Genomic DNA, 20,717 nt, shown 5'->3' with positions numbered 1-20,717 from the left:
CTGGATCTCAGAAAGATCTTCATGGAGGAACAGAAAATTCCAAGATAATGCTGTGAATCCCATAGCCTGCTAGGAAAGGTCTTTCTAGTACCCGAGGCAAAGAACATTCATTCACTAGTTGGGGTTTTATTCTCTGCTAATGTTAAAAGTGACTAAATCCTGGAAGCTACTTCCCCAAGATGGCAGCACTGAGCTTTTAAAGTCCCTGAAAAGGTCAGTAGGACACTGGAAATGCCACCCTCAGTAGGGGTTAATGTAGTTAGTTGTCTTGGGCTCTGGTTTGTTCTCACAAGGGTAGCTTTTTATATAGAAAAGAACAAGCCTGCCTTCCCATCTTGTTATATGATCTCTCTTGCAATGGCTTCCACCATTATGACAGCCACCGCCTCGAAGCCCTGGCCAGCAGCTGAACAAATGGGACCAGCCAATTCTGGGCTTTCAGCTCCAGAAAATACTGGGAACCTGAAACTTTCTTAAAACAATGGGAAATGTTCTAAAAGATAGACTAAAAAAAGAATGTTTGAGGGAGGTTTTTAAACACTTAAAGCAGTATTGTGTGTGTGTGTGTAAATCTCTCTAGGATCATTGGGGGAAACAGAAGAGGGCTGAGCGTAGAGAGAGGGAAACTTAGGAAGCTTCTATTGTTACTTTGGGGAGAGACTATGACAGCTGCTCAGGGAGGAGGCAGAGGTGGCGGGCTGGGGGTGGGGGTTAATGACAAGAGTTTGTGAAAATGATCAGAAAAAAAATTTTTTTGTCTTGTTGTCGTTTTGTTTTACCAGAGAGAAATCTTTTTGGTAGAAAATTAGGATGTGACCAGAGGAAAGATGGGGAAGGCAGGAAGGTTTGAGGGATGGAAGGAACATTAGAGAACACTAGTGAGCGTTGGATTTCTGTGAATGTGTGTTTGCATGGGCATACACGTGTGAGGAGGAAAATAGTTGGATTCGGATTAAAAGGGAGTCGTGTTGGAGGATACTGGTCGGCAGTGGGACATGGGCCACATGAGTGATGCTGGGAAATGGTGAACACTGTGCCCCTCAAACCAGTGTGTACAGTATGTAGAAGCCACACCCTGGTATTGAGAGTGCCAGGGGGTCTAAAACCTATCAAGTACATATGCTTCTTTGGCCAGTAAAGAAGGAAGCAAGGAAAGGGGGTTTCTGACACTGGGAGGTAGTCTTTAGATTGGGATCTTAAAGAACACGGGGAGTCATAGGAGCTGAGACCTCTCTGCTGGAAAGGTGGTGAGTTATCTGTGGGTATGTTGGTATATTCTGTGGAAGGCTGGGGGGGGGGGCACAAAACAGGACGAATAAGCTAGAAGATTTTCCTTGAGGAACAAACTATTTGTGTAGGGCAAAAAGGAAAGAGGCACACCACTCCGCTCACCGAAAAGCATTCCTAGAGAACCCAAGGGATTCCCACGTATGTGGCATGTATCTGTACATACTCGAAGAAACACGCCAGTCATCTTTCATGCTAAATTTTTATTCAATGTTATGCAACTGCATAAGTATAAATATTTGTTCAATATACAACAATTATGACATTCATGGGGGGGTAGTTCTCAGAGAAAATAAGACTGCAAACACTTTATTGCACAGATCCTAACAAACTGAAGCTGGTAAGTCTACAGCTGGGAGCGCTACCAAGGGGCACATCTTACAACCACACGGAGACTGACCAAAGGGAACACGGGAGAGATCCTACCAGCTGGTTGGGGGGAGATTTCACAACAACAAACAGGTATCACATGTGAGCAACCTTAAGTCCTCCTTTACTCATCCAAAATGCAAACACAAATTTGGCAAAAATGATAATACACTATACAAAATATACATAAAAAATATCCTTTGTAAACAAGCAGCTGGCTGTGCTTTAAAGAAAACGGGACAGTTAAAAAGCAAAGACTGTAAACCATGAACTACGTCCTGGACAGACCTGTCCTCATCTCTGCGTGGAGAAGGATTAGGCTGTTAGATCTGCCAACCAGATATGCACTATAAGCTTTGAGACCGTTTTTTTGAGACCCATTGGAGTTCTTGTAAAAAAATATTTGTTCTACAGTTTCACAATGTAGTGATGGGGGGATGGCTGGAGCTGTCTGGGGGTGGGGAGACAGGGGTGGGGCAGAAACTCCCCTTTCCTTTCTTTTTGCCATCACCAACTGGCTTGGCAACCAAGGGCAACCAGGCAGATGGTGACGTGATGCCTTTGTTTCTGGAGTGCTTACAACCTCGCTAGGTGATTTACAATCCACAGGGCTGTGCTCACATAAACAATCCTATGGTGTACAGACACCAAGACACCCCCGAGGGGTCTGGAGCTAGGTTCATTATTCATTTATAATTTTTTTTCCTCTTATAGAACAAAGTCTTGTTATGGATCCCAAGCATCTTATAAAAATTTGTCTGCATTGTGTCTTAGTCAGCAAGTGCCATCTTACAATTCAAAACAAGCCGTTAAAAAAACAAAACAAAACAAAACAAAACAAAAACCCAAACCCACCAACAAAACAAAACAAAACAAAACAAAACATAAAAAACCATCGAAACAACAGAAACAACCCAGAAAAACCCTCAGAGCTAAAATGATCTGACAAGTTCTACATATTTCCTGGTATACAAAATTTAAATAAGGCTTAGCAAAAGTAAAAAGGATGTTCACATTCAAGCACCAAATAGCTCCAGTCTCTTTGTTACAAAATGATGCTCTTTATTAATACAGTAAATTTTTTTTGCATACAAATAAAGAGATTGTGTTATGAAATGCATGGAGCTACTCGATGCGTCAGAAATGAATGTGAAACCCAGGAACTTGCTAAAAACAGCAAGCTTCATCTACAACATAAGGCCCCAGCTATGTATTAAAATGTATCTGATGTCCTGATTATTCTTTAATATATATGCTATGATGCCAAAATCCACCCCCCCTCCTTTTCTTCAACCAAAGCAAAGTTAAAGCCTCTTCCAATGCCTAATGCGTATCGCTCCACCTAAGTGCTAGCAGATTTGTGTGCAGCCAGGGACTTGCCTGTTTCCTCACCAGCAGGGCTGGTCCAGCGCCTCCCACGAATATGTGCTTCTTGGACTCACAGCATAAAGGCCTGAGGGTAGAGCTTAGAAAGGAGGGAAGGAGAGAAAGAAAGAAAGCTGACCTGCAGTGTGTTTATAGTCCCTGTGTGCCCTCCGGTGAAGACCAGACATAGAACCCAGAGACAAGGACCATTGCCTTTTGGGCCACTTGGACCTGAGGGTCAAAATGTCCCCTACGAGGGCTATCAAAGAGATGCCCAGCTCCCCCTGTCCTGGCCACTCCTAGCGGAGGGGCCCAAAAGCAGCAGCTCAGAAATACAGGTAGCCAGATTCGGTACTATCAGAAATCCTGGTTAAATATACACACACACACACACACAAAAAAACCTCACCATCTACTGTAGTTAGGGCCTTCCTTTCATCTTTAACTCTACTTCTACAAATGGAACCTTGAACTATTCTCAAACCACAGACCAAAACACATAGGTGGAGGCATACACACGCAGTGACGGGTGAGTTTCTATTTTTCACACACCTCCCCCAGCCTGACCACTTTGCTTTATTACTTCGCTTATGCTTAAGTGGTAGAAACAAGTCTGTTCAATTTAGAAAAGCTTCCGTCAGCAAGGTGGTCAGCTGCAAGGTGCACACTCTACATCCCGAACCAAACACATTGCTAAGTTATGTACACAGAGCTTCTCTCTTCCTCACCAGCTCATCGCTGGGAAGGCAGGTTTTGTACAAACACTATCTGGCAACAGTTTTACCGGTTACTACTGGGAAGGCATCTGGAAGTAAGTTCCCTTTTTTTTTTTTCTTTCTGTCTCTCCTCCTCCTTATGAGCCTCTGGGCTCTGCAAGGAGGACATTCCCATACAGTGCTGGTTTGTAAGGTGACAAAGACCCAGTCTCAGCTACGCTTGGGCTGGGTCTCATAGCCATGCCACCAGAGCTGCCTGTTAGGAGGCCTTTTTGTGAGGGCTGCTCCTTAAGGTCTCCTTGCCCCTTCTCTGCCGAACCACGAAGTCTTTCTCTGAGGAAAGAGGGAGGGAGCGATCTGTGCTTGGGGCTGGGGGTGCTCTGGTCACCTCTCTGCACGCATTCTGTTTCCTGACTGGGGGAGGCTGGGCAAGCTCTCTCCCTTTGGGTTCTCCTGTGGCAGCAGTTACTGACAGTGCCCTGCCTCGGTGGCCTGATGCGATGGGCACCTGTGGATCCTGGAAATGGGACTCCAGAGCAGAGTTGGAGAGGCGGAAGGAGGGCAGAGAGTCACTCTTTATCATTTGGCTTCGGCCGTCTCCTCCAGACTGAAGCTTCCTGTGGTCCCTGCTGCTGGGGGCTGGGAACTCTGAGGTCCCCCCTGTAGCCTTGGCAGATGAGGGGCTGCTGTTGCCTGCAGGGACCTCTCGCACTCCAGGCTGGGCCTCGGGAAAGCTGGCTGAGTAACTCAGAGACTTTTCTGGGGGGGCAGCTGAGCGGAGAGAGCTCTGCACGGTGGCAGAGGGTGACCTTTTCATACCGCTGGGCTTTCCTGTTTCAGCCAGTGGCTTCTGGGGACCTGGCCCTTTCCCCTTGGGCTCAGAGAAGCCCTTCCCCATGCCCATGGCTGGCCTCTCTGAGCCTCTGAGTCCGGTCTCGCCGTGGTGGAGAGAAGGGCTGGCCTCTGGCTTGTAGCCCTCTGGGGCTGCGACATAAAGTGCTTCTGTGCATTTCTTTCCTTCTGCCTTCCTGTCCCCAGTGGTAGCCTGATGGCTTGGGCTTCTGTCTGTTTGTCTGCATAGACTGGGGTAATCTTTCACAGTGGATGGTTTGGGATGCTTTGGAGAGGGGCTTTGCTTCTCACCAGCAGTGAGTGGCTTCTGGTCTGTTGCTTCACTGAGATGTCCTTGTCTGGGTGGATGCTTCGCCTGCATCTCTGGGGGACACCCTCCATTGGTGGTTTTCAGTTTGGCATCGAGAGGACACTCTTCAGCGTGGAGAATGATTGAGACCCGACCTTCTCCCTGCACAAGCACATCACTTGCTTTGCCCTGGGTGGCCAGGACAGCAGAAAATGTGTCCACTGGACCCTTGCTGCCACCCTTGCCTTCTCTGATGGAAGCACCCGGGGGTTGAGTGACAGGCTCTTTGCCTTTTGCAGAGCCAGCACTCAGCTTCTGTGAGGAGAGGGACCTGTCTTGGTGCTTAGCCTTTGAAGGGCTGGGGTCAGGGCCAGGCCGTGCCTTATGGCTACTGCAGTCACCGTGCCCGGCACTGGTGGTAGTGGTGGTGGTGGCAGTGACGATGGCAGTGGTGGTGGCTGTAGCAGATCGGAGAGTGTCCTGAAGGCTGGTGCTTGGTTCTGCAGCGGCAGCTTTGGTCCCGGGCTCCTTCTTTAAAGTGTGACTTGGAGAACTGCCGTGCTGCCAGGATGCTGAGTTAGACAGCTCTTTGGTGGGTGGGGGTTGTTGAGGGCCACTGCCTCCAGGCCTTTGCGGAGTCTGTTCCTTCCTGTCTGGCTCTTTGGGAGCCTGTTTCTGCAAAGAGGGGGCAGCGGAGAGCTTTTCCCGCTTCTCGCCCTCAATTCCTGGTGGCTGAAGAGGGCACCGGGTAGTGGGAACTTCCGGTTTGGGTTCAGGACCTTTTCGTGCCCGGCCTATCTCCTTTTCATATAAAAGTGAAGCTGAGTCCTCCCTGGCCAGCGACTTCACCTCATCTTGGCTATCTTTGTGGTTTGTTTTTGCATGCGCCCATGTTTTCTCCGAAGACGGGGTCTGCTTGTAGAAATCGGGTTGGGTCCTCCCCCCGGAAGGCAGGGGTTTGGAACTGTCGCTGGCTTTACCAGTCTCTGCCGGGCACAGCTTCGCACAGGGATCTCTGTGTCCGTCATCCCTCACGGCAGACCACTCGCTTTTCACCTTGGCAGAGGGTTCCTTCAGACATGGCTTCTCCTTTGCGGGCGTCCCTTCCGGTGGGAGTGGGGCACGTGTACACAGCCTGGGTAGGTCCACACTGTGTAGGGTCTGCCCTGGGCCAGGGAGGACCCTAGTGTCAGTGGAGCGGTCTTGGTGTGTGGCGGGACCACCCTCTTTCTGCTGAAGGTTGCTCTCTGTGACAGCTGCTGGGCTCCTGGCAGAAGGATGAATGGGCTTCCTTTCCGGCTTTGACTTCGGCTCTGGCCCAGGGGCTGCAAGAGAGTCCTGGAGAGCCCGGCTCGGGGGTAGGAACCGAGGCTCCAGCAGATAAGATTTATTTACTTTTAAGTTGGCTGAGGAAGGCTCTCTCAGGCTGGTGGAGTCTCCCTTTTTCCCACTGCTCCCGGGAAGAGCTAGTGGCACACATGGTCCCACGTTGATGCCTGGGCTGGGACTCTGTGCAGGCTCTGGGGAAAGCAGCTCTGTTTTGGAGGCGTGAGGTCCAGACAGGAGAGCAATGTCCAGTGTGCCCTCGATCGGCTTGAGACATGAAACTGACCTGCCCTCTAGCTTATACTCGGAGGGGCTCTTCCTGACAGGGGACTCGGGAGCAGCTAAGCCTGCTTTCTCCCCTCCGTTCTCTACTCGGCCAGCTAAGGCTTTGAGAGGAACAAAGGAAACTGCACTCATCTGAGGTGTGTGGGTACTGTTGATAAATGCCCGGTTCTCAGAGGCTGGCAGGGTCTCTTGTTGCCCTGCCATGGGCCGTATGGGGTTCCCTGGCAGACATTCATGGGCGCTAGATGTTATCTTGGGTTTCAGGATGGCACAGTGGCTGTCATCTTTGTCATCCAATGACATTTTCTTTCTGAGGTAATCAATATTGGCCAGCTTGCTGTCTAGTTTTTCACTTCGAAGGAGCTCTTTGGCCTGAGAGGCCTTCTCCGAGTATTCAACCTTTCCAGGAGCAGGCCTGTCAGAGATGGGGCACACACTATCATGGAGGATGCCAGAAGCCGAGGCCCGTTTAAAGTCACCTAGAGACTGGCTGTGCTCCCCTGGTGTCAGGCTGCAAGCTGCCCCATCTGAGGTCACCCCCTCGCTGGCCCTCACGCTGGCCTGCTTGTGAAGGGTGTCCTTCAGCAGGCTGCCCACAGAAGGTAACTCCGCTGATGTGTTTTCAAAATGGCCTGATCTTTCCAACCCCTTGGAGTACACTTTTTTCTCTCTCTCCTCCAGCCTGAAGAGAGCGTAGCTTTCCGAATCACCGCCAAGGCTGTGAGGTTTCTGGTGCGATTCGTGTTTCTCTTCTGGTTTCTTTACGACAACCTTGGCCTTCAGCTTGTCCCGGTCTAGGTCATCCACAGACTCTTGCCTGCCCACCTTCCGGGACACGGGCCGTTTCAGACAGCCTTGCTCCACTGGCCTGGCCCGACTGAGGGAAGGAGCATCACACACATTCTCTTCCAGGCTCTGCAGTGTCACTTCCCGCTGACACTGCTCCCTCTGTACCTCCTCTTGTGTCACCTCCAGGCTATGCTTGCGGGAGCACAGAAGCTTCTTGTCACTGCCATAGGAGGGTGACAACTTTTCCTCCGACTGCACCCGTTTCAGCAGCGGGGAGCGGGGCGGCTCTGCACTCTTGGGCCTCACGATGTGTCTGACGATTGTGGGGGGAGAGTGCATCTTGCTAGGGAAGGCCTGAGTGATCTTGGCATTGCCCAGTGAGTGTCCCAACAGTGGGGATGGTGAACGCTGAGGAGAGGTAGGTTGTGGAGTTGGAGAGGGTGTCCTGGCCAGCGGGGAGAGAGGGATGCTGCCAGCCGACTTCCGTCTTCCAGAGCGGTATCGCTGCCCGCTGAGTTTGGGGGCCAGGCCATGGAGGGTGCTGGGCCGGATGTGCCCTGAACCTGCTGGAGAATTGGGGGCACTTGAACTTGGGGAGCTGCTCTGGGAGGAATTTGTACCTGTGGGTGGAAAACATGAGACCGTGAGCAACCAGATGTCTTTCCATTTCTTCCTATACCTCCATCCCATCCTGGTCTGGGGAAAGTCAACTCCTTATCCCAGAAGTTCAGGGAAGGCTTCTTTTTTTTTTTTAATTTTTAATATTTTTTTATTACGTATTTTCCTCAATTACATTTCCAATGCTATCCCAAAAGTCCCCCATACCCCCCCCCCCCCCACTTCCCTACCCACCCATTCCCATTCTTTTGGCCCTGGCATTCCCCTGTATTGGGGCATATAAAGTTTGCAAGTCCAATGGGCCTCTCTTTCCAGTGATGGCCGACTAGGCCATCTTTCGATACATATGCAGCTAGAGACAAGAGCTCCGGGGTACTGGTTAGTTCATCATGTTGTTCCCCCTATAGGGTTGCAGATCCCTTTAACTCCTTGGGTACTTTCTCTAGCTTCTCCATTGGGAGCCCTGTGATCCATCCAATAGCTGACTGTGAGCATCCACTTCTGTGTTTGCTAGGCCCCAGCATAGTCTCGCAAGAGACAGCTATATTTGGGTCCTTTCAGCAAAATCTTGCTAGTGTATGCAATGGTGTCAGCGTTTGGAAGCTGATTATGGGATGGATCCCTGGATATGGCAGAGAATGAAGACCAGGGAAGGCTTCTTATACAAGCTTCCCCACAGCCCTCTTACCGGCTTTATTCTGATAGACAGAATGGCCCCCAATTGTGTCCTCTCCGTGAGTGCTGTCTGTCATGTGTGATTCGGCCTGTTTTCCTAAGCCTTGTCTGGTTCTTATCTTCCTTTCTAGAGCTGTCTAGGAGAGAAGATCTACTTACCTGACGGAAAATCAGGAGTAGAACGATAACTGGGTGTTGGAGACCTCGGGGACAAGCTGTGAGTTGGGGAACCCGGGAGGCTCTCTCCAGATGACAGGGACCGGTTTAAGCAGGAGAAACTTCGGCTGGTGTGGAGCAAAGGGGAAGGCTGCTTGGCCAGCTTCTTGAAGAGAGATCTCCTCCTGAGTGGAGACAGAGGAGCACATGGCTCAGAACCTTCTTAAAATAATCCTCACGAGAGCTAAGTCCTCAGTCCTACCCCGTCACACAGTGACGAGACAGCCGACCTCCTAAATGGTAGCATGCCACTTCTGTGCTGACAACTTTCTCATGGCTTAGGAGGCTGACAGTACACATGAAGAATGTCTCAATTTGTAACGGCAGGAAACAGTAGGAAAGTTATAAAATATTAAAACTCTACTTATGAGTACATCTATGCCTTGTATGTACTGATGTGACTTAATCGAAAGGTAAGACTTTTCCTCCAATGACTACTGAGTTGGGTATAGACTTACTTTATGGTAACAGGTTTGGGGCAGAGGCTTTTATTTGTAAAGGGCTGATTGCTGTGCTTGTGCTTGGATTTTTAAATATGCCCCACACAATGTATGCTGTGTGTTTATATGGAAAGCACAGAGCCAGGTGAAGCCCAGGCCATTGTATCAGTGGGAAGCAGATACAAATGAGCACTCAGTGTTAAAAGAGTTCATGATAAGAAAAAAAATGTGTGGGTGCCCAAGGCTTATCAGTGCCGTAGCTGCACGCAGTACTTTTACCAGTGCCTAAGCCAGCACTGGTAAGCTTAAACAGATAGCTGTCATAATACTTAAACATTAAAACATTTCCCCGTGTAACCTGAAGAAATAAAGAAAATATAAAGTGTCCCTTCAAGAGACCCAGAGTGATCTTAGAACTTGTATCAGAGGAAGATAGATGTGGTTAGGATAAAAATGACAACCGAGGCACTTGAGATGGCTCAGCAGTTAAGGGCACTCATTGGCTGCTCTTTCCGAGGACCCAGGTTTGGTTCCCAGTGACCACATGGTGGATCACAGCCATCTCTAACTGCAGTATCAGGGAACCAGTCACTTTGTTCTGGCCTCTCTAGGCACCAGACAAGCATACGGTGCATCGACATATAGGCAGGCAGAATACCATACACATAAGGAGGAGTCAGATGGCTCTGGAAGGCCGGGAAAGGGGGCTCTGCTTTCTTCTCAGACTGCAGAATTACCTTCTACACCTTCCATTCCTCTACCTGCTTCTGCTTCTGTCTCTGTAACTCACATGCTTACGTGGTTGTTTTAGGATTTCCAGGCTGGCGGGGGGGGGGGGGGTGCTTATCTTTTGCTATCCAACCATGAAAAATGGGAAACTGCATCAGGAGGTACAGGTCTGTAATCCCAGCACATTGGAAAGGCTGAGGCCAGAGGACCTCAAGTTCAAGGCCTGTCTCGGCTACAAAATAAATTTAAACAGAGCTACTGGAAGGTACAAAATGAATTTAAACAAAGCTACGGGGGTGGGAGGTGGGGGGTGGGGGAGGGAGAATTTCAGGCCATCCTAGGAAATTGAGACTCCATCTCAAAACAAAACAATAGCAAAAAGTAAAAAGGAGGCCAAGGCCGTTGCTTGGTGATAGAATACTTGTTCATGTGCAAGAGGCCCAATGCCCAGTACTCAAAGCAAATAGAAGAACGCCAATGTCACCATGAAATTAGAATTAAACTCATAAAGTCGCCTCTGTCTTCTAATACCACACTCCTGACCCCCACCAATCTGACTACTTAAGTGGCTCCTGCAGGGTCCTCAGCCTCAGGTAGGCTCTCTGTGTTTTCCTGCTCACATGACTTTGTTTTTCCTGGAGTTAATGAAACACTTTTATTAGATCACTTCTTTTTCTATCTCTATCCAAACTCAGCGTGAGGAGACTCAGGCTCAGGTGAACAAGGGATCCCTACTACGGTAGCTCAAAGGAGCCATGCCTGGACTGGGAAGAAACACCCCTTCCCAGAGCACAGGCTCACACGGGCTTTAGCCAGTACATAGAATTTTTGGTGCTTCCTTGTCTGCCAATGTGTGCCACCTCACTAGATTCCAGTCACACAGAGCTTTTTATTTCCAGGCTTATTTCAAAGACTTAAATATGTGGGGCTTTTTTTTTTTTTTTTGATATATGCTAAGACTTTCTTAGTTACATACACACGATATTTTAAGTGCAGATTTCATGTGAAAAGCTGCCTGATGGTCAAGTGTGTCAAATCCAACTCTCCTGACATGATGCCTAAAGGCTTAAAGAAATACAACAACAACAACACAAAGAGAAACGAAATACAGCAGAGCTGCTGAGATAGCTTAGCAGGTAAAGGCGCTTTCCACAGGCGCGTGACCACCTGAGGTCAGTCCCCTGAGCCTGAGGTTGAAAGAGAGGGAACTAGTCCCAAAGCTATCCTCTGATCTCCGATGCACTGTGGCACGTGTATGCCTACACATAGACACAAAAGACAAAAATAAAAAAGAGAAATTTAAGCCAGAAACGGCCTTTTCATGGTGTCGACACATGCTAAAAACTAACAGCAAGCATATACACTGAGAGCAATAATGACTGCTATACATGCAATGCCGCTGACCTTGAATGTCTACCGTGAACTGTGGTGTAGCATTTCTCCCATGTAGTGAAACATACCTTCCTCAGACGTATTTCATAAGGAATATACTTTACTCAACACAGGTGGCTGCCAACCTTTTAAAGAAGGCCAGACCCAACTTACCTTTCTAGACTCTCCTTCTTCTTGGACTTCTTGCTTCGTCTCACCATCCGGCCTTTGTAACTGTTTCTCCTGGCTGGTCCCGTTTTGATGGATGTGTTTTCAAATGGAGTAGTGGTGATAGACACCTTATTCCCACTCTAAAAAAAAAAGTTGAGGTGGTATTAAAAAGAAATGCTGTGAAGACGCAAGATCAGAACTAAGAGATTCCAAGACAAGTAAAAAGATAGGTGCATCAGTAAAGGCACCTCCCTGCTGCTACATAATCCTGGACCCATGAGTTCCGGCCAATGCAAAAAGGGGAGAAGGTAAAGTAACAAGTCTCTTTGGTGAGTGGGAGTCATATATTGGAGTCAAATCCAAGTTCGGCAGGCCTGCTCGCCCTTCGCTGCTCCTCATAGACTGTACTAGCTCCCAGCAGGACCCCACCATCTCTTAGAGCTCAGCAGAGGAGTAAATGAGAGCTTGCAAAGCCTTTAGCACCAAGTGTGACACATGGAAAGGACTCTATAAATAACAGCTATCTTCATCCATATGTATTAAATATAAATGTGCCCAGGAGCTGTCTGGTCTTGCTTGATATATTTTCCTTCTTTCTCTGTTTCGTGTTTTTCTTTGACCTAGAAATCATAGGGCGACAGAACCGAATGAGACTTTTATTTGTAATGATGTTAGAAGGTTCCTCTCTTATTGTCATAAAACCTGTCACCTCACAGTGCTGGGAAGTTATGTGCCTGCCCCTGGGAGAGTTCTCTAAGCAGGTCACGCACAGTCACATAATTCCCGGTGGGCTTCTGAGCCCTTTTACTTCACCTTGGGATGGGAATTCTAGGCAGGTCCTAGTAATGAAGGTGAATAGCAGCCAGGCCTAGGGGCACTGGGTCAGGTGGGCAGAGACTCTGCTACCTACAATTTCTTTGTGCATGTCATAATAGCCAGAGAGCAAATACAGTCTTTCAAAGTCAGAGGTGGCCATGATAAACTTGAAAGAAGTAGCCCAAGAACAAGGGCCTTTAACATGCCAGGACCTAGAAGCTAAGTTCTAAGCCATACGGAACAATGAGAAGAACACTCTTGTGGGAACAGAGACTGGGAAAGCAGATCTCTGCTTGGCTGATATCTGCCTTCTTCTCCCTGATCGGGAAGGATCACATGCTATTATAAGAAAAAACAAAACAAAACCAAAAATGGGAAAGCATAAGTAAAAGAAAAAAAAAATCATTGAATTCTCCACTCAGCTACAACTGGTGATATTTCAATCTATCTCCTGCTGGGTTTTAATTGTTTTTGAGGAGGAAGTGTGAAAATCAGACCGAGGGCCTTGGTGTATGCTAAGCAACACCCTGGCATTAAATTACACAGCTACATCATCCCTAGCGCATCCTCGTCATTCTTTGAACATGTATAAACATATGCACATCTTATCAACAATCTTAATGTCGTATCTGTAGCTCTCTATTTTCCATCTCACATGTCTGGAAACTTCCTCAACAAAGATTCTCTAAGGACACTCTTTATCTTGGCTGCCTACTGGTGTCTCCCCACCGTTACTCTTTTCTGAGTTTCAGTTTTATGAGTCGATGGTTCCTTAGTTATTTTTATTTCTCTAGGGCAGTGGTTCTCAACCTTCCCAATGTTGGGACCCTTTAATATAGTTGTGGTGGCCCCCAACCATAAAATTATTTCACTGCTACTTCAAAACTGTAATTTTACTACCGGTATGAATCCTAATGTACACATCCGATATGCAGGGTATCTAGTTTGCAAACGCCTGGGGTTACAACCCACAGGCTGGCCACCACTGCGTCAGGGAGCTCTTTGTTGATGTTTTACCTCTGGCTTATAATCGAAAACACACAGTGTTTTCACTATGGCCTTCATAGCTCTCCATATATCATTTTAGAAGTATAATCTCCCACCTAATAATAGATTTGCAGAAAATATTTTAGGTAGGTGGGGTCTGAATTCCAACAGAAAGGTAAGTCGTGTGTCCTACATGTAGATGCAAAACTTTAAAACATTTACATTTTCTTTAACGGGAGAGGTTGGCCTATTTCTCACCAAGTGGAAAATCCGCTATTGAAGGTTCATGGAAGGAGGCCTTCATAAATGGGATGAACCCATGATGATACAATGACATCATACCTCCCTCCTCCGACCATGATCGATGAAAAGAGGCAACAAGGCAGCTGGGACTCCTCTTTCAAAAGTGTTCCTTGCTACTTTCCTATACTGAGTGCACACACACCTCCATATGATCACTAGGTCGATATCCCATGAGCCACTGGGGCTTGTATTCCAATGCATCTCAACATTGCCTTTTTTTTTTTTTTTAAAGCACAGTCTAACACTGTAGATCAGGCTAGCCCAGAACTCACAGGGTAGCCCACACTGGTCTCAAACATGTGCCAGTCCTTCCTCGTCAGCCTCTGGAGGGCTAGAATGGTGGTTATGTCCCATCACACTTGGCTCTGATTTTCATATCCTAGTAGGAGGCTAACAATGCCACCTGGTGTTTTAAAAATACAATTTAGCTTTAAAGTCATTCTCATGTATAATCTTTATTCTTATAATCAAGATCCAAGGGTTGGGTCACTACTCCTGAGGTGAGAAAGGACAGTCAGTGTTGGACTATAGATAATGATAACAGTTTCAAGGACCCCTGAGATTCTTGCTCTCATAGTCATGATGGTAAATGGAACCGTCAAAGTCTGGCTACTCTGTCCTTCATCCCCCAGTGCTCCTCCTTCCCGATCTGCTCCGCATGGGCAGCGGGTGCCTGGTCCCCTCTACCTCTCCAGTGCCTGGCTTGTGTCCACCACAGTGGCGGTCAGCAAAACATCACGGGCCATGTGGGGCATGCTCAGAGAACTAGATCACTGAAAAATGAAGGAGGCATAAGCATGATAAAGTTGTGTATGATAAATTAAAGTACAAATCATGAGTGCTTCTCACTAGAAAATGGAGAGGAGCAGGGTCCGCTGACTCAGCACGTATTGAGGCTCTGAATAAATGCCCCCTTCCACAAAAACTAAACCTACTTTTTGTTTGTTTCTACCTATGACTTTTGTTGGACTGATATTCATACACCAAAGACAGCTCCTGTTGTAAAAAAAATGCACAAGGTGCATCATGCAAATATTAATCAGAAACATCAGAAGAAATGGTAAATGAATAATAATAATAAAAAAAATACTGGGTGCTGTTTGCGAAGCCTGCCACCTAGTGGATCCACCTAGCTACAGCAGGAGCTACAAGGAAGCTGGGGTGTGAGAGAACTCTGTGATAGCTGTCTGAGAAAACAATAGCAGCAGCAACAGAACCAGGCAAGCTGGCTGCTAGATGTCTCGTTAGTTCGCTCTGACTTGCAAGTCTTTCTGGGTTTCAGTGCACAAGGGGAGGGGAGAAGTTTTAAGTGGGCTGAACTGAGTCAAGGTTTCTTCCTTCCGGCATCCCTTGTGTTGTGGCCCTGACTCTCATCCTCCGCCCTAGCTCCAGCCTGCTAGCACACCTTACCCCAACATGAACCAAGGCCTCAACCTACTAGGCTCACTGTGTACTTCCCAACACCTGAGACCCACCCACCTCACATCTGCATTTCTATCCATGTTGCCTGGGCTATCCCTACTTCTCCATGTACTAACTCCCCGAACCATCATTTAAGGCCTGCACAGATTAACCCTCAGTTCTCTTGAGCTTTTTCGATGCCAGTAGTCTTTCCTTCTTTGGAACTTCTGCCACGTTTACAGTCTGTTCCTTATGTTTAGCACTTTGATTATAGCCTGGTGATGCTAGGCCTTCCTACTGTGAGCATTGGATGAGGAGGCACTGGTAATTAGATGCTTGTGTTGGAGAAGTGTGTGGGAGGCACTGAAAGCACAGCCTCTGACTCACGCTGCCTGGGTTGAAATCACTGATCTAGCAGATGGTTGCGGCTGCCTTGCTCATGGCTCTCTACTTTGGTTTGTGTGTCTGGAAAATGGGAACACCTCTATTTATAGCATCTGCCTCAGAGAAGAACCGAGGGTCACATGAATTTGTGTAAAACCCAGCAGAGCCTGGCGGGTGCCAAGTACTCTTGCTTCATTAGCTATGTATGTATATGTATGTGTATGTGTATGTGTATGTGTATGTGTATGAGTTTTGTGTAGGATCGTGTGTGTGTGTGTGTGTGTGTGTGTGTGTGTGTGTGTGTGTGTGTGCGCGCGCGCACGCGCACATGTGAGGCATCGAAAAAGCTCAAGAGAACTGAGGGTTAATCTGTGCAGGCCTTAAATGATAGCCTCAAGCATGTGAGGCCAGAAGACATCCTTGTTTCTTGATACACGATCTGAAACTCACCAAGTAGGCTGACCTGGCTGACCAGCAAAGCCTGTGACACTCCTGTCTCTACTCCCCAGTGTTGAGTGCACAAGTGCCACTGACTCCAGGTGTCTGCACCCTGTGTGGTTCTAGAGCAGTGGTTCTCCACCTGTGGGTCATAACCCCTTTAGGGGGTCACATATCAGATATCTTGCATATCAGATATTTACATTAGGATTCATAACAGTAAGAAAATTACTGTTATGGAGTAGCAATGGAAATACTTTATGACTGGGGGCCACCACCACATGGAGAACTGAAATAAAGGGTCACAGCATTAGGAAGGCTGAGGACCACTGTTCTAGAGGATCAAACTCAAGTCCCCCTGCTTGCCAGGGAAATACTTTACCAACGGAACTATAACCTCAGCTCCCCATCAGCTATTTCCCTGTGTTGTTTTAGATGACGCTTGCAGCATTTAGCCCAAAGCTCTGGAAATACAAGGAAATATGGAAGGATGACAGTCATGCCATTTGGTTGTCCCCACCCCATCCTTGAGAAGCTCCCAGAGTTCCTGAAGTTACTGAACCAAGTGCTGGTGAGGCCTAGAGGTTTTCTTATGCACCAAGAATTTAAACAAAGTAATACGGCTGAGTGGAAAGTTCCTTAATTGTAGGGTTAAGCCTGACCTGTTATCGTTCAAGCAAAGGCTAAAAACTGGGACACTATGGTCTCCATCTATGAAAGACCATAAAGTTATTTTAGAAAGACTGATGCTGTCCCACGATCAAGCTCTCCTGGAAGGGAAGGAATCCGGGAGCCGACCATCCACTCATCCCAGGAGTCTACACTGCTGACTGCTGTTGGACCCGCCTCCCTGTACTTGTGAGCTGAAGGTTCCAGAGCAGGGCTACTTCAATGCTGTAAGGGGAAATGAGACTCAAGGTGCAGCAATGGGATGTAGAAAGTGCTCTTGGTGTTCTCAACCCACAAGACAGATACATGTAGTACATGTGTGCACACAGCCCCACTAGTGATCTTGCTGCTGTTTCCTAAGGATGCCATGAGAGGCTGTAAATACTTAGCATCAGCCAGGAATACTACACAGAGCTGTCACTGCAGTATGAATCTGGCCATGGTGTGTAGAAGCCCACTGCCGATGCTGGTCACTTTACACTCTTTGTTCAAGAACTGCTGCTTAAGTTTGGCAGAAAGCTGCATGATTATGCAATTCGCCGGGGTGATAATTAATTCCCTTGCATCATCTTTGTTTCGTTACACTAGCTACTGCTCCTGGGCGCTTCCTTTATGATCCAGAGGCAGGATCTACTGCCTTCAATGTGTGCCAGAGCACTCTACAGCTTCAGGAAGTGCCAAGGCATAGCACACCCCACCATGCTCGAACCCTTGCAATGGTCCACAGTGATTGTACCCTCTGATGGAGCTGTAGGTTGTAGGAGGTGATCACAGTCACAAGGTAAGGTGAAAGGTCACACAGAGGGTCAGCTGGCTCTCTAAGACATTCCAAAGACCTTTCTAGGGAGAGGGGGACTGCATATACAATCTCACAGAAGCAAGAAGAGAGGTTTAGAAATCCAGAATCATGTTAAAATATAACATAAATTCAGCTTATTTTCTTCTTCCATAAACATCTATATTCTATGAAATAAATACAGGCTGAGGTAGGAGCTATTTTGCATAAACACACTACTGTTATGAAGAGTGCAATATATATTATATAAAATACATATATATACATGCATATATGACATATTATATATTATACTGTATACATATGTATAACTAACCAGCACAGATATAAATATATATACATGTATATGTAATATTATGTATACATATACATGATATATGCATACAGTGTATATATAATATATTATATATACATGTATACATGGATGTATATATTTATATCTATGCTGCTTAGTTCGGATTTTTAATCAATTTGACACAAACTAGGGTAATCTAGGAAGAGAACCCCTAAACTGAGAAAATGCCCCCCCCCATCTGACTGTCTTGTGGGAGGTTTTCTTGATTTTTTGACTGATATGGGAGGGCAGAGCCGAGTGGTGACGGTGCCACCCATGGGCAGATGATCTTGGGGCTATAGGAACAAAGACTGAGAAAGCAGTGTTCCTGCATGGCCTCTGCTTTAGTCCCTGTTCCAGGCCCCTGCTCTTACATCTCCTTATGATGGACCGACTATAAGTTCTGAGACAAAACAGAACCTTTTATCTCCAAGAAGCCGTCGATCACAGTCTTTATCATGGCAACAGGACGCTAACTAAGGCAATTACCATTTATACCTTATAGTTCTTTTAGCTTGCCAGGCGGTGCTGGCACACACTTTTAATTCCAGCACTCTGGGAAGCAGAGACAAGAGGATCTCTATGAGTTTGAGGCAGCCTGATCTAGAGAGAGTTCTAGGACAGCCAAGGTTACACAGAAAGAAAAACAAACAGACAAACAAACAAACAAAAAAAAACAACCCCAAAAATTTGCTTTAGAAATATCATTGATCTAAGGCACTGGTAGAAAATGATTGGCAACTGAGAGAATTATTCTCCAGCTCCAAAGGTCACACACACACACACAGTGAACACCTAGATAGGACCACGGGACTTTCTTTGTCCACTGTTCTCAACAGTGCCCTCAAAACTGAAAGACACAGGAGACAAGCTCTCAATAGGAGACAAACTCCACAGTCATTCCAGGCTCTCACGGTCTAAGACAGTTTCAGGTGACTTTCACAGCCCAGGAATCTCAAAAATCAGCAGCTCCGCCCAGTCTCCCATCTCTGGGAAGCTTAACTAGGAGTGTTACCCCTCCCTAGCTAGACAGAACTTAAAAGGAAGGATTTCTGTGTAGAACTAAGATTTCAAATCTGAAGTTGCTGTGTGATCTGTCTTCCTGTTGTCACACTGGGATATAAAGGAGAACACTGTGGTTCATTTTAACTCTATAAGATCGCCGAGCCCTACACCAAAGACCAATTTTTAATACCATGAGTTAATGAAGAGTAATCGTTTTCTATCCACTAGCTCACCCTGGACCTTAGGATGCAGAGACTATTGGTTTTAGACCCTTAGACCCTAAGCCCTTTGAAAACTGTTCCTTGGATAAGCCTGCAGAATGACAGGGGAGGGATGGGGACAGACATTTAACTGCATCTGTATTGAAAGACTTGTACACCCACGCTTCTGCCAGTGCCTTCAAATTCCTTATTTTCTTTCAAGTTCCACGTCACTGTCAGTCCCCTGGCAGGCCTCTCCCTGCTTCGAATGTTCTCTCTAGAAGCACAGTGTTCCTTCCCTGCTGCAGCCTGGGATAATTAAGTTGTTTTTCTCATATACATGGCCTGTACTCTCCGAGAGCAAAGAACATCCCTTAGTCCCTGTGTCAGCAATATTTATGAGGTCTCAAACGTTATTTAATCTGTGCATAGGGGCTTATAGTTGTACACATTTATCCTGTGTCTCCCTAATGAGTTTCTTGGTTGTTGTTGTTGATGCTCAAATCTCTCTAGCTGGTCATGAAATAAGAGGTTGTCCAAAAATTACTGAGAGGAGTAAGGATGGACTGTGATTCTCATCTCAGATAAAGCAGGGTTTTTTTTTTTTTTTCCTGAGAAAAATGTAAAATCAAATTCAAGTTCAGCTATCTTGGTAACTTCGACTTTATATTCTGGGGTTAGCACAAAGTAAATCAAGAATCAGAAAAGGCTCGCCTGAGAGGATAGATGTGCCCTGCTCTCCACTTTATTCCTGCTCCCTGGGGTCTGGTGCCACAGGCTCCATTCCACGCTCTTTTTAAGTAGGAAAAGATCCCCATGGAAATTTAACTTAGGCATGTGAAGGAGAGGGAGGGAGAGGAGCCTGAAAACTGCTAGGACCTTTCTTCCATTTATCATGTAGAGCACATGTAAATACATCTAACACATCCCTCTTTCAAAGGCGTGGCAACTCTTAGACCCTTTCCACCTGCCTTCAAGGTGCGCAGTGCTTTGTCCCCTCCTCCACTAGAGTAACATCTACTGATGCTCACCCTCAGAACTGGTGATTCCCAACTAGAATCTACTACGTGAGGCATACGAACAAGGAGAGCTCATATTCTGTAGGACGGGTAGTGAGAAGCAGAGGTAGGCAGTAAGAGTGTAGGTTCAAGGATATCTTTTCACAGCAGGAAACCAGAGAGGTCGGAATGGCTTTGCTTCCTGTCAGACTTCTGACCGCTACCTTCCTTTCAGTGGTGGGACTGGCTGTGGAGCCAGGCATGGCACAGAGAACCTGATCTCACAGTGCTTACGCCCTGGGGTTACTGCTGCCTCTGCACAGCCAGGACATAGGAAGACAGTACCTTCAGCAGGAGCTCGATAACTTCCGTGTGGACGAGGCCGTGCACCGGCTCTCCGTTGATGTGTGTGATCAGATCCCCGGCCTTTAGTCCTGCTTGGTATGCGGGACTTCCTTCTTCTACGTTCTGTAGTCCAAGAGGAGAGTACACATTCATAAACCAACGAATTACCACCCTGACGCCGATGGTTTCCTCTGTTAGGATATTTGGAGTCACTTTGGGAACGATCCTAAGTTCCTAACACAGACTCAAAAAGGCATGGCTCCTTTTCTGATATTGTTCGAAAATAGGAGAATTTCCATGTTTCCTTAAAAAAAATCTCAAGTGAGCAAGAATGTAATTTTTGAACAGCAAGGAAAAAAACACAAAGGACAGGGCTGGGAGAGATGAAGGACAGGGGCTGGAGAGATGAAGGACAAGGCCTGGAGATCTGGCTCCACAATTAGAGCATTGCTCTCGCACAGGATCTGAACTCGGTTCCCATAACCCGTGCTAGGTGGTTCACCATTGTCTCTTAACTCCAGCTCTGGGTTACATAGCACCTCT

The 20,717-nt window shown here is 47.0% G+C and overlaps 1 protein-coding gene across 11 annotated transcripts in view; it reads right to left on the bottom strand.

Annotated features, from left to right (window-relative positions):
- Window positions 1-1,475: 1,475 nt before the first annotated feature.
- The window catches only part of Mast4 (microtubule associated serine/threonine kinase family member 4), a 593,693-nt gene continuing 574,451 nt past the window's right edge, over window positions 1,476-20,717 (bottom strand). For all 11 annotated transcript variants that reach the window (XM_085830879.1, XM_029468311.2, XM_085830875.1 and 8 more), the window contains 4 exons: window positions 20,175-20,297; window positions 11,502-11,638; window positions 8,731-8,912; window positions 1,476-7,898 (listed from right to left, as the gene is read on the bottom strand). In XM_085830879.1, coding sequence (XP_085687005.1) covers window positions 3,997-7,898; window positions 8,731-8,912; window positions 11,502-11,638; window positions 20,175-20,297 — 4,344 coding nt within the window. In that variant the 3' untranslated portion in view covers window positions 1,476-3,996. The remainder of the gene's footprint in view (window positions 7,899-8,730; window positions 8,913-11,501; window positions 11,639-20,174; window positions 20,298-20,717) is intronic.

Source organism: Mus caroli, unplaced genomic scaffold, assembly GCF_978045245.1.
Source record: "Mus caroli unplaced genomic scaffold, Mus_caroli_1 scaffold_15, whole genome shotgun sequence".
Taxonomy (NCBI): domain Eukaryota; kingdom Metazoa; phylum Chordata; class Mammalia; order Rodentia; family Muridae; genus Mus; species Mus caroli.
This window is presented reverse-complemented; position numbering and strand designations above follow the sequence as displayed.